At 41.1% G+C, this 22,153-nt stretch overlaps 1 protein-coding gene across 5 annotated transcripts in view; it reads left to right on the top strand.

The window, feature by feature from the left end:
• The window catches only part of pde10a (phosphodiesterase 10A), a 52,894-nt gene that overhangs the window by 16,391 nt on the left and 14,350 nt on the right, over window positions 1-22,153 (top strand). For 3 of the 5 annotated variants that reach the window (XM_029450353.1, XM_029450352.1, XM_029450354.1), the window contains 2 exons: window positions 12,319-12,450; window positions 21,067-21,095. In XM_029450353.1, the coding sequence (XP_029306213.1) occupies window positions 12,319-12,450; window positions 21,067-21,095 (161 nt within the window). Of the gene's footprint in view, window positions 1-2,441; window positions 2,759-12,318; window positions 12,451-21,066; window positions 21,096-21,760; window positions 21,978-22,153 lie in introns of those variants that run through there. The other 2 variants (XM_029450355.1, XM_029450356.1) reach the window with 2 other exon arrangements.

Here is a 22,153-nt window from a genome sequence, read left to right as displayed (position 1 = left end):
TCCATTATGTTATACGTGACCTCTGAATGGACCAGCTGCTCGAGAGTGTAGGAATGCCAGTGATTGATAGCGCGCGTGCTGACGCAATCCGCCACAGCTCCCACACCTCTCTCTCTCTCCCGATATGATCAGTATGTAATGCTGCGGCCGTGAGGGAGTCTGGCACACTGTATGCTGTATCATGTTGCCGACTCAGAGCTGTTGAGGTGCACTGTGAGCACTGATAACACGAGCACACATCTACAAAGGTTGCAGAGATAGGGAGCTCACTTCATTTGGAACTTGATGTGGGATCCTCACTTAAACTATTCACACCAAAAGAAAAACAGATTAGCTTTTTTTTTTTTAAACAGGAACCGTTTACACACATGTTGATGCTTGCTGACACTTTGTATCTGATCTAAGATCTTGTCCTAAGATCTATTTTTGCTGCATGATGTGTATAGTAACACAATAATAGTAAATAGTAAAATTAGTTCCACGTCAGGATTGTTTTGCTCTCTGTAAATGAGTTATGCGTCTCTTTTCTACATGGATATTATAAGTGGAAATATAAACATCAGTGGCGATGCATTCCTTTGCTAGCTTTAAGCCAAAAAACGGTACAGTTAAGAGGAACTAAGTGTGGCCTTAAAGACGTCAGAGACAGGACAAATTGACTTTACAGGAAATCCTCTGACTAACACTTGATTCTGAAAGTAACAAAAAGAAAAACTTGCAGTGGGGTTATTCTGTCTTAATTGTGCCATTTTCTCATCTCAACCTGAAAGAGACCAGAGGATTGTTCCGCATTCTTATAATTTTGCATCTGTGTATTCAGCTTCTATTGTTTTTTCAGCAGATTGTCTTCTCCAGTCAGTGCAGAATGTAAAATGTTCATGTGGTTGACCTGAATTTGAGGTTAATTAGGTTATTTTTATCATTATCATTATGGGATTGGATATTATTAGTATAGGATTATAACTCTAGTCTTAATATTTCCGTTGCACTGCAGATGTGAAGTTTTTGCAGTTAAGCTTTTGCTAAATGAATGGACTGCATTGATTTATTTTATTGTTCCAATTCAAGGCGATATTTACAATTATAATTTATGTAAATGTTCGCCTGGTGAAATAAATCAATTGAATACATTCTCTTAGTAAATGCAAGTCTTTGCACATATTTGAAGTCAGGAACTGGAAAAGGCAGAGAGACTAATCTTATACACTTCACACAAAAGAACATTGTGTAAAATCTCACGATAGATAAGACACGAACTAGGCCTTGAATGTTTAGAGTCTAAACTTTGGACTGACCCTGCTTGCTTGCTCACTCTGACACATACACATGTTTTGTGTTATCTGTACATTAAATATGTTTCTTTATGCTGCACCATTATGAAAGGGTGTTCAAATGTTTGACATTTATCTCTGCAGACAAATCTCTTTTTGTCTATCTGAATATGAAAGGTTGTTGTAAAAATGATCGTGCTTCCTGGACACAAGCCATTCATAAAATGCGGTTTGGTAGTACCCAACCTAACTCTGCAGATTGATCCCTGTTTCTGAGGAGGTCAGAGGTCAGGGAGGAATTTGGTGCCTTGCTAAATGGCACCTCAGTACGACAGCAAGATGCTCACACTCTGTACTGGGACTTTTCAGTCATAGCATTCGATCCAATTATTTGTCCTGCCATGCTGTACATTTGGAGGTTGTCGCCGTCTCCTCCTTGACCACTGAGCCGTGGATCAGGAAACAGCAGCGAGTCTCTGGAGAGCGCTGGGGCAAATGGCTCTGCCCCTTTCACGCAGCCAAATTCAGGAACCGTAACAGCAGTTCAGCAGCGTCAATAGTGCGCTTCCCAGACGCGTCAAATACGCTAAAACACCGGAAACAAGGACAATGTACCTTTCAAAATAACCGGTTGGTGCGTAGAAAAAAGCTAATTGGGTGATTGAGGTAATCTTTGCAAATTGTAATAATCCGTTTTTTTAGAAAATGAAACACATTCTGTCATGGTGTTTGGTTTCTTTGTGAATGTTTAGAGTAATATCTCACATAAACAATGGACCAAATTAGCCACAGGCATCAAAACTGTTTGTCTGTTTAGATAAAATTCCTGAAAAAATATTGTCGAACCTACATAAATTCTTGAAATATCATTATGTACATTATTCAGTATTAACAGTAACAACAGTAACAGTATTCCTCACAAGGCTCCTTTCACAAAAATTGCAGCGGTTTGGCTTTTATTTTGAAAATTAGAGTGAAAGTCGTGCTCGATAGTTGCGGCTGGCTTGACACTGACGCGCTCCTCTCTTTCTCCGCGCTAGCGTGTGTGTGTGTGTGTGTGTGTGTGTGTGTGTGTGTGTGTGTGTGTGTGTGTGTGTGTGTGTGTTACTCCCGTCTCTCTCTCTCTGTCTATACGTCGTCGTCTCCGCTCCTCCAGTCTGTTGCTGCACATCCACAGCGGAGGAGGCGGGCCGACTGTAGCTACACCTCGGCCAGCGGTGCTGGGTCATAGCGCTGGTGGAGGGGGGGCAGTACACTGCTCTTCTTGCCCTTCCTAAACCGTGCACAGCCTGAAGCATTGAGGACACCATCACCTCAACGCGTACTGGAATAGTTTTGGTTTTTGCCGAGACGCACCAAGTTGCAGCTGCAGAGGCGCACTTTTCTCCGTGGCTCCTCTCTCCTTTTGCGCTCACTGTCCGACATGGAAGATGGCCCGTCTTCAACAAGCTGTTTCAGAAGGTTAACAGACTGTTTCCTGGGTGCAAGTAGGTGTTTTTGACTAAAAAAGTGAAACAAAAATCTAACTGAATTTTACGCAAAATATAACAAGGGCGAAAACACATATTTTGGTTCTGCAGGCGTACGTTTTTGTTGCCCATGTGTCTACCCAACTTTGTGAATGACAGATTGATAGCTGATCTGGATGGGTGGGGACTTCATTGGACGGGGACCAGACAGGATTGCCATTGGGAAATGTAGCTTCTTTTTTTACAATCTTTTTTAATGAAATATAGAGCGGGTTTATGAGTCCCATCTCGGATATGAGCTGGCCCGGTCTGTCATGGAGGGACAGTCAGCAGTGCTGCAATAAGACATGGCATCAGAAAGCGAAGCGAAGTCTACAGCTCGCGCCGGAGTGAGGATAGAAAGTGTACAGTAAATACTGTTGGAGGAAAATAAAATGTAACAATATTTCTGTAGAAATGTGAGTTCAGGGTTAGTAATGTTATATAAATTAGTTTATTATTATAATAATAATAATAAAATAATGTGTTCATGATTATTGCAATACCACCAAAGCTGCTTATCTTCATATAACACTCATAATAAATCTTATCTTATTCCATGGCTGTGATAAATGTCCTACTAAAACTCATTATGGCTTTTATGTCAGTTGTTTTGCTTATTTGCTCATTTTTCATATACCTTTTTTTATTGTCAGATACAGATATAACCTCCACAATTTAACATTATTCTTATTGAAATATGTTTTTATATATTGAGAAATTGGTGCCAGAATGACAAAAAATATGCAGACATTTTATTGAATACATTTAGAAGTTCACGTAAATATTCAGCGTTAATATATTTCTTTATCATGTCGGTGCCACTCAGTAGTGAACGTGCGGTCCATGGTGCATGTTTTGTCATTTGATCTGTTTTTTTATCTTTGAAATGTTCCTTTGGGAACTTCTACTTTAGGAATTATTGTGATTTATAATTTCTGTGATCATAACTCCCACTGTATGTGTTGCCATATGAATAATTCCGTCAGTGGATCCAGTTGTTTAAGTGGCACCTCAAGTGACCTTTAGTGGCAACCCTGTAATAACAAGTTAGCAGTTTGGAGCTTGGGATACTGAGTGATGCCAAAATACACACATAGCAGTAAACTACAGTCATGGAATGTATTGTTTAGGTACAGTATGTACAGTAGGTATCCCGCCCTCATACTGACCAAAAAAGGACAAGAATTTAAGATTATACACAATTTACACACTTTTTGAATTTACAAAAAAAGAAGATGTGGGTGGTTGCAGCTGAATAAATATTCAACTATATTAAACTATTGTTTTAATACTTTAAACAAGTCGACAAATACGTCGACCAGAGGAAAAGTTTCACATTGACTGCCTGCTTCCACTTTTGCTATAATTGTCATTATGTGTGAGTATCATAGCTCACATTTATGATGTAATGGTGTAATGTACAGCTGTCAATCTAGGTTAAATGTAGGATTAATCTGACACACTGTTAGCCTCCCCACTGCATGTTTCCCTGTGATTGGTTTGGGATCAGGGAATAATTTGATTATCCAAGGATTTTTGTTTTTAAAACACATGAACACATAATTCTGTTTATATATACGGCTTTCTAGACATGTGATAAACAACTTTAAATGTTTCCAACTCACAGTAGTTCTGTTTTGTATTCTAGCAACTGGTACCATGTTTATCATCCCATCATTGTTTGTCCTTTCTGACTGTCCAACGGTTTGTAAAGACGTGTTGGCTCATTCACTTTCTGGTTGCTCATGTAATGCCAAGCAGCGAGTTAGTCCTGGGTTATTATAAATAGCTACTTGTAGCCTCATATTGCAGGGAAAACATATGAGCGTGTGCGTGTTTGTGTGCATTGCTTGTTGATAGTTGTGGTCAGATTCGGAGGTCAGTCTAGGCCAGATCTAATGTGATCTCTCAGGCATTTCAAACCCAATTGGTTGTCGATGAATTGCTTAACTCAGTGAAGAAGGCTGTATTGTCAGGCAGGAAGTGCTCATGCTGGACATTTCCTGCCCAACCGCACGGCTTCTCTCTCACAGTGAGGACTCCTCTCAGCACAGTCACTGAACATATACATACATATAGTGCTTATATGATCTCATTTGAAAATTAAAGCTTGATTGGAATTTGAATGGTTAAATTATTCCAGACCGGGCTGAGCACATGCCAAATGGTCTCTCTTGGTGATTTGTCTTCAGTGTTTATTTAAACTCTCAGGAAATTCAAGCCAAAGAAAATTAGCTTGTGATGCAGTTTGAACTCATTTTTTATATCAAGATCTGTGGACCAGTGCCAGTTCACAGTACGCATTCTGAACGGAGAAACAGATGACAAACTCATCGCTCAAGGCGTCCGTTGAACCCTAGTCAGCTTGTCGTGGGTTGGTATCTGAGGGGATGGGAAAAGGCCACAAGCATTTAGATTTCTTTACAACTTGTCCTTGTGTCAAGGCTCATAAAAGAACAGGGCGCCGGAGAAGACGCACAGATCTGTGGTTCTCATTACCAGCTCCCTATTGGCCACTCTGCAAAGCGGCTGCAGAGTTCAGCATCAGCCCAGATGTGGAGCGGGGAACATGACCCCTAAACACTGATGTGGCTCTGTGGGAAGGGGGGGGGGGCTACATCAAACCACCAGTTGGGATGAGATGTTAACTCCAAGGCAGCAACTGCAGCTTTCCTGGTGTAGAGCTGTCGTTCAAGGTATGCGGCAGAAAGTTTATAACTTGAGTTGAAGGTGAAGGTTGACCTGATATGTGTCTGTAACTGCAATGATAAAGTGTTGCTGCTTGCCTGTGTGATCACACTATTAGGCCGTGGATCAAGGGGCATGCCTTATCTACATCTCAGTTTGCCATTTATAGCCCTTACCCTTTACGTCTAATGACCTGGGCCATGGAAGTGGAAATAATGCAAATTACATTTCCATGGAAATCTCTCTCTCTCTCTCTCTCTCTCTCTCTCTCTCTCTCTCTGTATGTCTCTCTCTCTCTCTCTCTCTCTCTCTCTCTCTCTCTCTCTCTCTCTCTGTATGTCTCTCTCTCTCTCTCTCTCTCTCTCTCTCTGTATGTCTCTCTCTCTCTCTGTATCTCTCTCTCTCTCTCTCTCTCTCTCTCTCTCTCTCTGTATGTCTCTCTCTCCTCTCTCTCTCTCTCTCTCTCTCTCTCTCTCTCTCTCTCTCTCTCTCTCTCTCTCTCGCTCTCTCTCTCTCGTGTGAGGTGGGAGCTTGTGTGTTTGTGTAGTGGTGTTTGTTTTTGTGTCTCTGGAAGTGATGGGACTGCAGTTAAAGTCCGGGGTGAAACAGCGTTTTCTTAATATGATACCTTTTCACTGACTGACTATTGATTTGGCCGCACCGGTCACCTCACCCTTGGCTGCTGTGGAATGTAGGGTGTGTGTATATATATATATATATATATATATATATATATATATATATATATATATATATATATATATATATATATGTATGTATGTGTGAGTGTGTGTTCACCTGCATATGTACACACACATACCAAGGTTCACCGGCACAGGCTCAATGAATAAATGAGGTGAGCAGTGGGAGAGGAGTCAAAGCGTTTTCATCTTCGGTCTTTTTTCCTCTTTGACGCTCACTGAATGTCAGTGTTGGACGCCGTGCTCCAGCCCTCCCAGAGATAAGATAAGAACCACATGCTCTTCCCACCTCCTGGCAAGGGAGTCCCAGGCGGACCTGCTGACGCACGCACCCCTCCTCCGCCCCTCCCTCCCCTTTCCTGCCTCAGCCTCATGTCAGGAAAGTGAAAAGTAGTACCTTGGCAGCTTGCCCTTGACTCCCTGCCAGAAGGAGTGCGCTTCAAGAGAAGTGGTCTTTTCCCTTCTTCTCTCATGTGCATTTTTCATCTATGGGTTGAAGAGGAGGAACATCTTGCTCACTAAACATCAGCACCGCCGGGGTCGGCCTCTGCTGTTAATCGTCTGACGGGAGCTCTGAAGACACACAAGTTCACTTCTGTTCAGGGACTGTCACACACATAGTTGCTTCATGGGAAATATAGATGAGTGACGGAGATACGGTGGAGCTGGCTGCTGTTTTTAACAGCTCTTAAAATGTTCTGTTATCTGCAGATGTGAGTTTATTGTTTCAATGAGTCCCTCCAGGAATTTGCAACCTTTGATTGCACTTGTGTCTAATTTTTTGCAGTATTTCAGCAAAAAAATAAAACAAATTTTGCAGATGATTTTAACAAATCTTCCTCTAAACTGAGTCAATCAGTGCATTTCCATCCACCTGTTTTATGCACATTTTCGATTTGTGCATAAAGAACGTCTGTGGAAACGCTTGTAATCTTGATATATCGCAAAAAAGGTTTTACACTCGGCTGAGGTGGAAAAGTTGCTGTACCGTTAAAGTCCAGATCTACTTTTCTCTTCTTCTTTTGCACTTAGAAAAGCAAAATCTGCTTTTTTTTTCATCATTTCAAGTTTGACTAGCGCTCTTTTAATTACGTCATGGATGAAAGCCTTCATTTTGCATTTTCTTGCTCATTCTTTTCTTTGTTTAAAATGTGCGATACATTTGGATGAAAACCTGGCTAATGCCTCATCAATTTTCTCTGAGCTGAGAAGCCTTGTTAAACAGCCCTTTCCCCCAAGGTGTGTACCGGGCATATTTCAAGGTCAGACGTTCAACCACTGGAGGCTGAAAATCGTCCACTATTTTCGCCAATTTTATAAACGATTATTTTTATAAAAAATAAATAATTCAACAGATTAATCGAGGATTTAAAAATCATCCTTTCGCCGAAATTGCAGTGAAATCTTTATGGGATTCCCTAAGCAGACCTTGTGGATGATATGTGGAAGAGTTTTCTCTCATCACAGACACTTATATTGAGAAGTTTACATATTTAAATAGAATCAAGATAAAAAGAAATAAAAGAAGGAGTTGATCAGTGATGATCTGAAGTGATGACATAAAGCAGACGTTGAATCAAAACAATGGCAGACAGGTTGTGGAAGCTTGAATCAAACAACATGTAAATTGTAAAACAAGGACAGACTAAGGCGAAATGAGGCTTCACGGTTATTTTCCTATTTTCTGAAGGATCTTCCTATATGAGATGTAGCGTCAGATAAACTCTGGGGCTTTCCCTCTTGGTGTTATTGATAAGTGTCGACCTGCAAAGTGTCTTTTTATGACCTATGACTCATATATAATATCTCACAGACGCTGACTCATCATTTAAATGCCGATGCTTGTCTCGATACTTTAAAGTTGCTCTACTTATACAAAGCATGAAATAATTACATACAGTTTACAGCATCTCTACAAGCCATTTACTTTTCCACATGAAATCAGACAATGTTTGATGCCTTAAATTCCACATCAATAACACAAACTGTTGCACCACACAATATGGATTCCCGGCGCAGGCTGTATATGAAGGCATTCCCCGTCAAACAGAAACGTGTTCATGCTGAAACTTGGATGTGCGACCCAGACAAACTCTGACTGGTTTGGCCTTCCCTTCCCAGTCCCAGGGTGTGGTGTGCTGTAGTCAAGATAAGTGTTATGCAACAATAACTCACTGAACATGAACTCAGACTTCAGTTTTTTTGCACAGGAAGCGCAAGTCTGAGTCAGGCACCAACATCTCTGCCTCACAAACACGCTGCACATCAAACTGCTTCATTTGTCTTCATTTGGAATCATTTAAGCACAGAGGTGGGAAGTACATTTCTGAGTATTGTATTATATAGTATGAGTATTTCTGAGGTTCTTTACTTTCCATTTTCTGCTACTTTATACTTTTAATCCACTGTCAGACAGAACTATTGTACTTTTTACTCCACTACATTTATCTGATATTACGATCTCCAAGATTGATCTTTTGACCTTTGGAGAGGGCCTGACCCCTATGTCAGGAACCCCTACACTAAACTAATGTATATAAGTAGACAAATGTAAAATGCTACTTAATCATCAATGCATCAATATTTACAATCTAACAATGCCATAAATGATCATGTGTCTGCAGGGAGAGTACTTTGACTTTACAACCTTTGTACTTACACTTCAGCAGGATTTGAACGCAAGTATATTTTAATTAAAATACTTAAGGTACTGTTACTTTTACTTAAGTACAGGATCTAAATTCTTCCTCTAATTTTGTTTAATTAAGCGTAATCACTATCATTTGAAGTAAATGGCAATTATCCCCTGCCGCAGTCTTCGCACAGCCTACATTATACAGACAATGTAACGCTGTAAACATGGGAAGACAACTTGAAAGTTAGTTCATGGACTGAGTTAGATGATGAGGACTTGGACTTGTTTCATTTGCTCATTTTGATTTGTGTATGTTCGACATGTCAGACATAGCGTTATCTTATCTCGATGACGCCATTGTCTTCAGCATCGTTGGCCTCAGTGGGAAGGAAAATCTTACTGGGGTAAAATAATAAAAACTGGTCAAACCAGTGACCAAGCGTTTGCTTCTACCACAGCAGTCTCTCTTCTGATTGAGTGAGCACATGTGGTTCCCAGTTGGGTTAACCATGCTGGACCACAGCATGTCGGACAGATCTGGCTGCTACCTTTGATTAGCCGTTGTAGTCCCAAGCCCGGGACACTGACGCATATCCCACAGCTCTGAGTGTCACTGCGGTGACATTAGGTTGAGCTGTGGCTCGAGAGACTTCGGAAGGAATCAGAGGGAAAGTGTGTAAAGTCGTCAGAAAGTATCAGGAATGTTGGGTAAAAAAGTGCCATCAATCATCATCATGCTGCAACATTGCATGATGGGTAAAACCGCTCATTCTTTGTTTTCTAATAACCAAGGATTTCTTCTTCGAAAATGTGACAGATTAATACTTAATGAGATAATTGTGATGCTGAGAGCATATTTGAATATTTTCAAACTTTGTTCTTACATTTCCTCGAGAGGAATTCGACCTTTGAACGCTTTCCTGTCATGTGCACTGCCTTCTGTTAATGCATCATGATATTGTATTTCATTGAATCATCACAACATAGTTTAGTGAAAAGCCAACCTACCGTCTTGCTGCCTGAACTAATCACCAGAGCACCCAATATGTATTCATCCGCAGCTGAAAATAATCCCCAACAAATGCACTAAATAATGTTTGATGAAGCCCAGCTGTTTTAGGAAATCATTTAGCATTTTTCTTTAATTCGAAACCTATTTTTAAATTGATGTCTTCAGTAGGAACAAATGAGCTTGGATGGGACAGCCACAGATGTGTTGGGGAAGTATTGGGAGACGGACTAACACCTTTTTGGTCATTTTATGTGATTTGTTGACATAACAAATGATTGAATATGGCCAGCTTTATCCCTACTCTTATGATGTTAGTAAAAACAATTTGGTCATACTTTTATTCCACATTCTTGTACTTTTCAAATGTCCATCGGGCGAAGCTAGAAAAGTTAAAGGTTGAGTTAGTGGTCAGAAATAAGTGTCTGTTCTAAAAAGCCACGGTTTGCTCTTTCTTTGCCAATAAGGCTTCACAAACTCCCTTTTTCCCCCCACATCTACTCGTGTACGCTGGTCATTTTAAGCACAGAGATGTACCCAGAACACCATTTTAGCAACTATAAAATGCCCACTGTAACTGTATAAGCACTGCAGTTTGTTTTTGCCCCATGGAAATAGGACATTTGACTATTTCTGTTCATGTGCACACATATGATAGCTAAATAATTTTCGACACAAAACCTGTATTCATAAATTGTTACAGCCTACTTGTTTTTTCATGTTTCTCTAGTGTCACTAATCACAGTGCCTCCTTTGTGTTTCAAATAGGACAAAGTCGTAAGGGTATTTTGCAGCGCTCCCATTTTACTCCTCTCTGTGTGTCTTTCTGTCCCCTGCAGCTCCATCCACTCCCCGCCCCCCCCCCCCTAACTTTGTCTGATTTATTAAGCCGTATTCTGCCGATGTGCGTCAGAGCTGGCCAGGAGTCTCGTGAGGCGTTCCGCTCCTGAAGATCTGTGTCTCGTGTCTGGACAGTGTCAAACCGCAGCGTCCTCCACCCCCTAAACTAACCCCCACCTCTGTTTGCCTTATTTGCCTGCAACCACAAGCCTGCTTGACCTACACACACACACACACACACACACACACACACACACACACACACACACACACACACACACACACACACACACACATGCATGCAATGAGCAGATGTTCCATCGTAACTGCAGATCAAATTATTTTCTCTGAGAGAAAAGATCAAAGGTCGTAGGTAGCTGCTCAGACTGTCTCACACATAGTTGCTTCATGGGAGAGATGAGTGATGGAGATAGGGTGGAGCTGGCTGCTGTTTTTAGCAGCTCTTAAAATGTTCTGTTATCTGCATAAGTGAGTTTATTGTTTCAATTAAAGCGATACTCTTGCAGTCCCTCCAGGAATTTGAAACACATTCATCCATTGAAATAACATTAAAATTAAAAGTGGAACTTATTCCTCAAATGCAGTTTTTAAATACTTGTTAAGACATACAAGCGTTACTGAAGTAGATGGTTCTCACTCCTGCATTAAGTTTGTAGCCATTCACTGCCCTGATATCACACAGACATACCAATTAGTAATATTTTCATGGCGTGTGTGCATGTTTGTGCGTCTGACGGCAGAACACCTGCCTTCCAGCTGCATGTCCTCCTGTGATTCATACTTAAAGGGAGTCTACACAGATGCTGCTGATAACCAGACATTTCGTGAGAAAGTGAAATAATAAAACAACGAACAGGGTTGTCTGAATACAACGGCCTGCTTTCTACTCTTATCGGAGAACAGATACAATTACTTTGGACCATAAATTAATGATTTAGCACGGGCGTAGGATTTGTTTTTCTCTTCCAGAAATTATTACTTTCATTTGCATTTCATGTCAGCGTTGTGTCGGCGGTCTCATGATGCAATGATGCATTTCTTTGTTTTAGACACACACTCTATTTGTGTGAGTGACCCTAACATGATGGTTTCCTAGTGCATCTTGACGGCCTCTCAGACGCCAGTGGGTGTATTAAAAACAACTTTCGCTCAACGATCGTCTGGCAAATGGCTTTTTTCCCTGACAACAAAGACAGTAAACAGCAGCACTTAGCGAGCTCTCAAGAACCTAATTGCCTATTAAGCACAATCGAGTCCTCCTTTATCCTGCTGCCTCTGTTGGGGGCTCCTATCCCTGGAGACACAGCTTTACAGTAAACATAAGCGAGCTAGCCCGGCTATCTGACAGCTTTAGCTGGAACATAGGTGCTGCAGTAAAGAGAAAGAGATGACCTCCGGCTGTTTCTAGCCTGTGCATTTGTTTGGGTGACTGTCTGGAACACTGTGGGCCTTCGGCAACGTGTCATATGACGTTGTTTCCATCCTCTTGTATCGTATGTTTCTCTCCTCCGTACTTTTCCAGCATTTCCACAATTTTGTGCAACATCTCCCAGAATTATTATTTATTTTTACACTTTGCCTAGACATAAATAAAGCTGTGGCGTGTGTGAGCTAAAATAAGTTTTATTTCTGTGCTCCTCAGGCTTGACAGATGAGAAAGTGAAGGCCTACCTCTCGCTGCACCCGCAGATGCTGGACGACTTTGTGTTGGAGAGTGTGAGCGCAGAGACGTTGGACAGATGGCTGAAGAGGAAGACCAGCAGCAGGCCTGCAGGTATACCTACACACACACACACACACACACACACACACACACACACACACACACACACACACACACACACACACACACACAGGGACACACATGGAAACACACACACATGCTGCAGCTCTCTGGAACACTATGTAATAATGACTGGATCAGTGGACGCAGAGTTGTAATGTCTGAGATATTTTGCTTTGGTTAATTGTTTATACTTTTTATCAGTTCCAGATTAGTCCACCACATACACAGGCTGCAGCCACATCAGTCATTTGCCTTTATTGTGCTGAATAACAAAAACAAATGATCTTAAAGATTATGGAATAACCAGCCTCTGCGGGTTGTATTTATTATCCGGGCCATTTCCAGTACAAATCACTCATCTTCACACGTGTCTCCTTTAATCGTCAGTGTGTGTGATAGACAGAAGAAAGGGAGCGGGAACGGGCCTGTCGGGTGTTTACGGGTCATTAGATGTGTTTGAGCGGGATGAGTTGAGTCTGTTCCGTGCACTCCACACACAGCGGACTGTTTCTCAGACCAACCAAATCCATCAAGGGCCCACAGGGCTGGCACTCTGCCCAGTCGAGCTGCTGACGTCAGAGGCGACCTCCAGAGACATGCAGCCGGCTGAAGGGGGCCCAGGGGAGGGGTAGGGATGGTGGTGGTGGTGGGAGGGGTTGCGCTGGCTCAGGGTGTGGGTGTGTTGAAGTGAAGGCGGAAACTGGCGGAAGATGGATTTGTCACATTTTGGAGCTGCTTCCTGCATGAGGTCTACAGACAGTAGTGTCCGTTGCTGCCATGCAGAGACGTTCATTTCTCAAGTCTGAGCCTGCATTTATAACAGTGTTTTGCTTTATACAGAACTAAAGAGCAAAACACTCAACCAGTCTAATATTCACCTGTGTGTGTGTGTGTGTGTGTGTGTGTGTGTGTGTGTGTGTGTGTGTGTGTGTGTGTGTGTGTGTGTGTGTGTGTGTGTTTGTGGTTGACAGGTAAAGAATAGATGCTCTTATGTTAATCAACACATTTCAATCATCGCCAATTCACAAAACTTCCCCAAAGAGCAGAAATTCCAAAGACTTTCGGCTTATGTTTCTGTGTTTTTCATCATTTTTCAGTTATCATGTGACCTATTTAACTAAAAAAAAGTTTTTTCAACTCCTGATTGGCAATTTTAGTTTTCCCATGCTTTTCGAAGTAGGGCTGTCACAGTATCATATTTTCCCTACGCGATTATCGTCCCCAAAATGATTCATGATATTGATGATATGATATTATCACGATATCTAGCCTAAAGAAAATATTTTTAAAAAAAATGAGAACTTAATATCAATATTTAATTTTCCTAATTTCACCGTTATCGTCAATACCGTTATGTGGCAACACCCCATTTCAAAGACTTAAAATTTGAAAGTGGTTTTGTTTACTACAAATTACATATTTTTAACATGACAAAGCACATTTTAGCATTTCAGTACAGTCAGGCCATCGCAGTGAACAAAGTCAGTCATCAGTGCGCTGCTCTACGCATAGCCATAACATATATTAAAACAAACAAAAGCAGACATGACGTTCATTAAGATGGATTGCATGTTTCAAGTTTGAAATTTGAAATTTGATTCTCATGTTGTCCGGAAATGCCTTTGTCACTGTCTAGGGTGCAATGAAACGATATATTACGGTAACTGTATTACTGGTCTCCTAATAGGTGTAATGATCCTGGTAAAGTGGATGAGGACAGTTTTAGCTATGATAACAATATTATTTATGCATGGCAGAGAGAATATCAGGGATGTACTGCAGCTTTTGCCATGTGGAAATGAACAGCTACCACTTTTACAATCACGTTGTAAACAGCCTTTACCAAATTGGACCAACCGCATTAAGTGCCTTTACTTTCTGATTAATGACGGTCATAATTAGGTATGCAAAATTCTGCATCTATACTTTTTCTCTTAAAGAAACCATGTCAGTGAATGACTGATGGAGCCCATATTGATCATAATAAAACAACTTGACATACAGTAAATATTTATTTGATTTTTTAAAAGCTTTTCTTTTTTAATTACATTTGATAATTTGATGCATTTATTGGATAGAGAAATTACAGTGAATGAGGCAAAAGAGACAAATGGGGACCACCAAGGTACCCATATTTCTTGGATTTTAATTGTATGTTATTAGTTATATCATGTTAAATGCATGTTGACCCCCCCAGACTCACACTGGGGTTGCTGAGTTGTTCATAACCAAGTTGTTCGACTACTTAACAAAGTGCAGGTACAATATTCAGCCACTAGCTCTGTGCAGTCAGTAACAATCAGCCTGACAGCTGTCTCATAATGTTGCATGTCCCTCTTTGGGTTGATCTTTACATCACATCAGTAATATCACTCCAAAAGTCCACTTCCTCTGTTAGACCACTGTTAGAATACAATAAGGCAGCGCACTGAAGCCTCTCAATGCCTATATCCACTCATATGACAAGCGCTGTTTCATTTCTGGTTCATCACACAGGCTGAATGGTCACTGTGTTGGGATTATGGCCGGGATCTTACTTGGACCTATCCTGTATACATATATTTAATTTTGTACTGATAAAAGTATCCTTTTTATTCTAAATATGCATTCCTATTTCTATTTTTGTAGTGAGACCTTTTAGCGATCAGATTGATCTTATGTTCTTTGAGTGTAGAAGCAGCAGCAGCAGCAGGACCTGTGATCATGTGATTGTCACTGAGATAACCACTGCTTCCTGGAAGCAGTCCCTGCAGCCAGTCCCGTTCTTACTTATCATGTGATGGGCTACATTGGATTACATAAATCAGTTTGTCTGTGCAAGTGTGTGTTTGTGCAAAGGTTGTGTTGCAGCTTGTGATTCCAGAAAAAGGAGCCTCCACATTTGCACATTTGTTATTGCGTTGAATCGACTTGTGTGATAATATTACCAATGCGCCTTCTCGTGATAACTGAATCACAATTATCTTCTATTGCCTCTGTAGTTTTTTTTGTCTTATTTTGATCCAGATCACAGCTTTAGATGACTTGTCCAAACTTTTTAAAATAATATAAAACAGGGAAAAGTAGCACACACTCACATTGTAAAGGCTGTAAACTGAAGATATTGGGATTCTTAATCAATTATCAAATGTTTGTTTATAAGCCGCTTGTCTGAATGGAGAACATTGTGGATGAAGTGTGAGTGAGTCTCCGGCCTTTCTGTCCCGGGCTCCGGGGCAGGAGTTGGGCCGAGCTGTTGAGCAGCTGATGCTGTTTCTCAGACGCGTTTGGACGGCAGTCGCAAGCAGACAAAGATGTACTTGTGTAGCAGAACCTCACACCCTGCCTCTGTGATACGAGAACTGTCTCACCTGCAGGGCTTTCCATCAGGAGGGAGGAGGGGTCCCCCTACTCAAGGGATGAATGTTTAAACTACAGGGGGAAAAACATTTTAGATCCGCTAGCTTGTTGTCGGAAGTGCAACTAAAATGAAATGCCAAAGTCTTATGAGTTAAGAGGTGTTTTCTCACTCAAATGTATCTTCAGAATGCCAAAAAAAAACTTTCTCAAAGTTGTTGATAATTGTCCTGAATTTACTACTAGAGTTCTCTGATCTCTGTTTAAAGAGAGACCTGTGTCAAGATAAACATAACCTGTAAAAAACACTGTGTCAAGTGAATGCACAGAAGAAGAAGACTGCTGCTTTTGGCAGCTGCACGTCCTCCACGGAGCAGGTTGATGCAGGACGGCCACGAGGTCGACACATGTTGACCGCTGAGTCACTGCTAGCTGACCGTCCTGTGGGAGTCTGTGGGAGGCTCTACATCTGTGGCGGCAGATCAATAAAGCGCCCATCAAGTATCGTGCACATTAGACCCGGCTGACTGAGGGATATTTTCCCGGTGAAAGGCCTCAGCCCGGGGCTGCTGATATGTTCTGGGTGCTTCTCCAAATCATTACTCACCAAGTCTCATCAAACCGTTCACCAGAGATCTGTGTGCTTATGTGAACTGCAGGCCGTGTGTGTTGGTGTGAATGTTCTTGAAATCAAGTCTCTCTTCTTTGACTGTGGTTTGCAGAAATAATCTGAAAGTTTTATAAAGCTGCATGATTTTGTCACAAATTAATCCGATTAATCATTATTTGTCCACATTTCAGTCGTTTTTTGTACTTAAGATATCTAATTTTCCTGACGTTTTTCAGCAATTATTTCTGAAATGAATCCATTAAATCATCAAGTATTTATCAAAATAACAGCAGCCGATCTTGTTTTCTTTTTTCACTGCGATGTATTAGATAATACTCCACACATCAGGACACAGTGTAATAAACACATAAAGCAACATTCGGCCACAGTAGTGGATGATTTAAGTTGAATTTTAATAAATACTATAGACATTCAGTCTGTGTATGCTAGTGTTTGTCAGACTGACAGCGGATCAGGCAATTTGCTGAGAAATGACAGGGTATCAATCAGTAAAGAAAATTACTTGTGACAGTTTGAATCTGCATATTTTTATGTCTGCTTGACTCCTTGTTGCAGACTCTGATGAGTGTCTGATGATTTTATTGGTTGAACCTTCACTGAAATCCAAATCTGCAACAACTATTGTGGGTGCTGTGTTGTTGTTTCTTTTGTCTACTGCACAAATGTCCCACACTGACGGAAAAGCTTACTTTACACACCATGAGAACAACCAATGTACCACAACAGAACTTTCTATGAATACCAAAAACAACTAATAAGATGCACATTTTGATTTATGATTTACGACAGTAACCATGTCACCCCCACCTCATGCCGTTAACAAAATATGTTAAAGTTGTTATTCCTTAAAATGTTATGTAGGATTGTAGGCAATAAACAGAATCAGGAAGTGTTGACCCTATTAACAAAATATTCAAAAGACAGCTAAGCATTGGTTTACAAGACAGTGTAACACATATCCACCTATGATACATGTCAGCCTAAATCTGGACATCCCAAACATTTAGACTTAGGTTTTTCCGGTACAGGAAAACCTTGAATGGAGGGATGAATTACTAGAAGAGGTCTGTTTAGCCTCTGCTGCTTTCAGGAGTTACTTGACAGTTTTTAGTGTTTGGTGTTCACTGCTCAGTGAGCTGTCAGTATATTTTCTAAGAACATGTCGGCCCGCTCCTCCTGTGTTTACTAAAAGCAACAGCAGGTCACTGAAAATATGGGATGGCATTAGAACAGGCTGCTGGTATCTGGCACTGTGCTGACCACATCGTATGGTAATAAAATACACGGACATGCACACACACACACACACACATCTGTACACATACCTTCCCTCTTGGCTCCAGGGGTAGCTGTATCATTAGGGAAAATCCCCAGACACACACTCTTCAGCAAAAAAAAAGAGAAGCATTGTCAAACACACAATACAGTAAGCTATTTTCTGGTTTCTAGAAAAACCACGAAATGAGAGCCATGCTGGACCTGCACCTGCTGAATGTATGCACACACTGCATGCTTACTTTAAAAAACTCCTGGTACTGGTCCAACCAGGCAACTGGTTGAGCAAGACAACAGATTTAAAGGGCGCTTGCTTTTGTATCTCTGTGGTTCCCAGGCACAGGAAGATTCTGCATTGCACCCCACAGGGCATAATAGCCTTTTGGCTCCTTACTGACATTTTCAGTGTGTGGATACAGAGCTCAGTGATTACCCTGTGGTTCCACTGGGACTGCTACACATGAGATACCAGCAGAGGTGGTTTGCCAGACTGTAATTGGACACAAACAGTGGCTGGTGAATCATACCTCAAGGAAGTACTTTGAAGATTTGGGGGAACCCACACACACTGGCAGAGGGAATACCTCTGAGACTCTTACATAGGACTGATTGATGTGATTGAAATGTTACTAATACTATTTGTCCAATATATGTTTTTTGGAAAATAATTCAAAATCATATATCAAACAATGAAACTGATGTTCTTGCAACAGATTGTGCCACACTCTTATGCTTTACATCAGACTGATTTTGATTAATCATTAATGTGTGTAATTTTATTTTTAAGATAACATTATATGATCATATCATCACAATACTTTTTTACTGATATGATGTACTGTGTTGCTGGAGTCATTGGCACTGCAACACCTCACAATAATGTTAAGTGGCAATGATGTGTTGGTGAGAATCAACAACCGCATTATGGCAGCCTTCACCAACAGGCAGGGCGGTGAAACCCTCGACCCTCTGACCCAAGCGGTAATCTCCGTACCTGAACAGTGAAGCCAATGCGGATGTGCCTCAAACCTGCATTATTTCAAATGGCCAACAGGGGGCGATTCCTCTGGTTCCAAAAATAATTCAGATTGTATAGAAGTCTATGAGAAAATGACCCAACTTCTCAGTTGATTTATTACCTCAGTAAACATTGTAAACATGTGTTTATGGTCTCAATCACTAGTTTCAAGTCTTCTTCAATACAGCATGATGATCATTTTGTAAATTGTGGTCCTGGTTAGAGTCAAATAGACGATAAAGCAGGGCATGCTTTATGTTTTGGCTACTTTGTGATTGACAGTGTGTTTTCGGTTCATGAAACTTAATTGTAACCCTTTGGTTTTAAACTGTCAGTCCTGACCTAACCTCCTCCCCCCCCACCTCACCAGTGAGTGCTCCGCCCCGTGGTCGAGGAGAGATAGAAGGGGCAGTGCTGCCTCTCCCTCCGACAGCCAAGTAGATGAGGGGGGTCTGAGAGCGGAGAGTTCAGGTCACGAAGGGGGGAAGAAATAGTTTAATGCCGCTCATAGCTTGCCGTTACATAGGCATCTGCACATGTTGCTATCAACCCCCACAGACCCACAGAGCCACTGTTCATAGTGTACACTATAAATTAAATAATCTGGTAAAAATCCAATAGTCAATTTCGTGGTGTAATGTAACTGTTATTTGTTATCCATATTCACTATTCATGGCGTCTCTTCTTACATTCAGCTCATGTATTTAATAAAGAGTAGAGTATATACTATGTGTTTCGCTAATTGAAACATTTGCCAAAAATCATTCAATGACTTTATCATAGTGTTAACATGTGTGGTGTTAAGCTGCTCTATGGTAGGAAATAAAAACGTACACTACTCTAACAGGTAGTTGGCCTACTATGTTTGCCAAAATGTGTTCTTCAAAGGCGTTCATGTCTGAATGTCTTTGACCTCAGCAAGTCATTATAAAAAGATATTGTCTATATGTCTCCTTTTATCAAAGGGGTTTGAAGTGTTTTTCAGCGCAGCTCTCTGTCCTCTGATTGACGTCATGCCCGGCCAGGGGTTCACTCTAAAATAGCTCTCATGGCTAAGTTAGGAAACTCATAGCATAGAGGGGGAATGTTTAAAACAACAAACAATGTAGCTGGCTGAAATTTCTTTCTTCATATGTACAAAGGGGTTCGTGTCAAAAGAAGACCAGCTCGAGTCAGCACTTCACTAGATGTTTCTAGAAATTTGCCCCGCTTTTTGGATGGTTTGATCACATGAAACGTTTCCAAAGAGCTCTGAGCCATTACTGTTCTTGTGTGCTGTTGACCTCGTGTGTAATGAAGAAAGCGCTTGTAGCTGTGTGAATGGGTTTTATTTTCATCCCAAGTAGCACTCCGAGACTATAAGTCCAGAAACTGTTATGATTGGCTGAGGCTTTTTATTATTATCACATACTTCAGTGTCTCCATCCAAAGACAATAGTCATATGTCTACTGTCTCTCCAACAGTCTGAAATCACACCAGGAATTTGTACTCGAGGCCACAAGAATTTGCACTTGTCAAGTTAGATTAACACCTCTCTTAATTCTGTTTTAAAAGGAACATCATTTATGCAAATGTCTCCCTGCATCAAAAGTACATGAAATATGTATACATAATTTATACATAATGCATATTAATGTTTTAATTTACCATTCACAGGATGGATAGGAGGATAACATGTGGTTTTGCTTACTGGATGCTTGTGCCTTGTGTAGAGTATCCACCCAACCTTGAAACAGCTGGGCCAGATTTCTGTGTTGCTTTTCAGCTTTTTAATGCACATAAAGTCGATTGTTCATACTGAAAACTACAATCTGTGTACTGCATACTGCGTACAAAATGAACGATGAAGTATGCCATTACCAGCAGAATGTTGTCACTCAAGCAATACGTCTTCTCTGCATCACATGACAGTATCGGTTCCCGTTCCGAGCTACCGTTGAATAAAAATCACAAATTAAAATGATTCAATATTTTGTTGTTAAATACATTTTTTAGAGTACATGATATATGTGAGCTCCCACACGTTTCCTTTTAACTGAGCTTTAATGTCACTCGCACTCATACGTCATTATTTTATCCATCTGCCTCAGTATGTCCAGTAAGTCTGTCACATACATACATAAACATCCAGGCATTTCTCGCACACACAAAATCCACATACGCAGTTGGAACGCTCTACATACTCAATTTTACATCATAATGTGTATGAATAGTATGTAAATATACTATTTTTGAACACAATGTGATTCTTCATGTTTCATCCACCTGTTGATAATATGAGATCTGATCATAGAATCTAACTTTGTTTCAAGTTGTATTACATTGTGATTTCTCTCTTTACAGATGACACATCAGCTAAAGCAGTCAGCAGGGTAGGTTTTTCCTTAATTGTATGTGTACATATGTTTGTGTTGAGCTTCTCTTTAGCCTAAACTTCACACACTGTAGATATTTTATTACTTTATCACCTTGTCCCCGAATTCCCAAAGCTAACCTTAGTGACTAATTAAGTTCTTATTCAAGAATGGACACTATAGCTGAACTAACAGTTGTGTTTGTCCTTGTGCTTACGTTCAGTGCCATTTGTCTTTGTATCATATAAAAAGCATGAAATAGTTTACGAATTCATACCTGTGCATTCTTCGGTGTGATGCCTGTGATGTTAACATTGGGGTTGTCCAGAAAAGGCCAGGCTCTGTGAGCGTTCAGGTCAGCATCAAATAGATTAAAGAGAATAATAAGCTGCTGCATTGTACACGTGTTATGTGTGAGACAGGAAGTAATGGAACAGAGTAGCTTCCCTGTGCTGCACATACGTACGTTCACACCTTTGTCATCCTGACACTATCATGGCCCTAGGAGGCCGAGTGTCAGCGCCCACAGCAGGGCCCCGGAGCTTGGTTGAAGGGACTTCACACACAGAGAGAAAAAAAACAAGCGCCACTCGACCCCTCGGTGCGTCATCTATACGTCTGTGCAAACGGGATGTGGGAGGATAGAAGGCTTCCCGTGGGGGAAGCTTTCTAGTACGCCACTCTCCCTGCCGTCCTGCCCTCACCCTCTCTACAGGCGCAGAAATAGACTGCTCTCTGGCCCCGTGCAAGGCAGGAGGTCTGCCTCTTACATAACCACACTTGTAAGCTGAGGCTGAGCAGCGGAACTTGCCAGGGCTCTAATCAGAGCTGTGGGGCTCCGGTGGCCTCCTCTAGGGACTGAGGGGGATCCCTGGGCTAGATGCAGCAGTGAAGGGGAGTGTAAGTGTGGGATGGAGGGTAATGTTGATGAATGGCTGTGTCTTTGTGAAAGGCAAGGGAAGACACTCCTCTTTCATTCAAAAAGAAAAAGAATCTTCCAATTTGAGTAATAGACGACTGATTGCAGGTTTTTGTCACGTTTTTCTTTGTCGTGGCTCTTGCTGATTTTTGGAAAT

Source organism: Cottoperca gobio, chromosome 15 (assembly GCF_900634415.1).
Source record: "Cottoperca gobio chromosome 15, fCotGob3.1, whole genome shotgun sequence".
NCBI lineage: Eukaryota > Metazoa > Chordata > Actinopteri > Perciformes > Bovichtidae > Cottoperca > Cottoperca gobio.
This window is presented reverse-complemented; position numbering and strand designations above follow the sequence as displayed.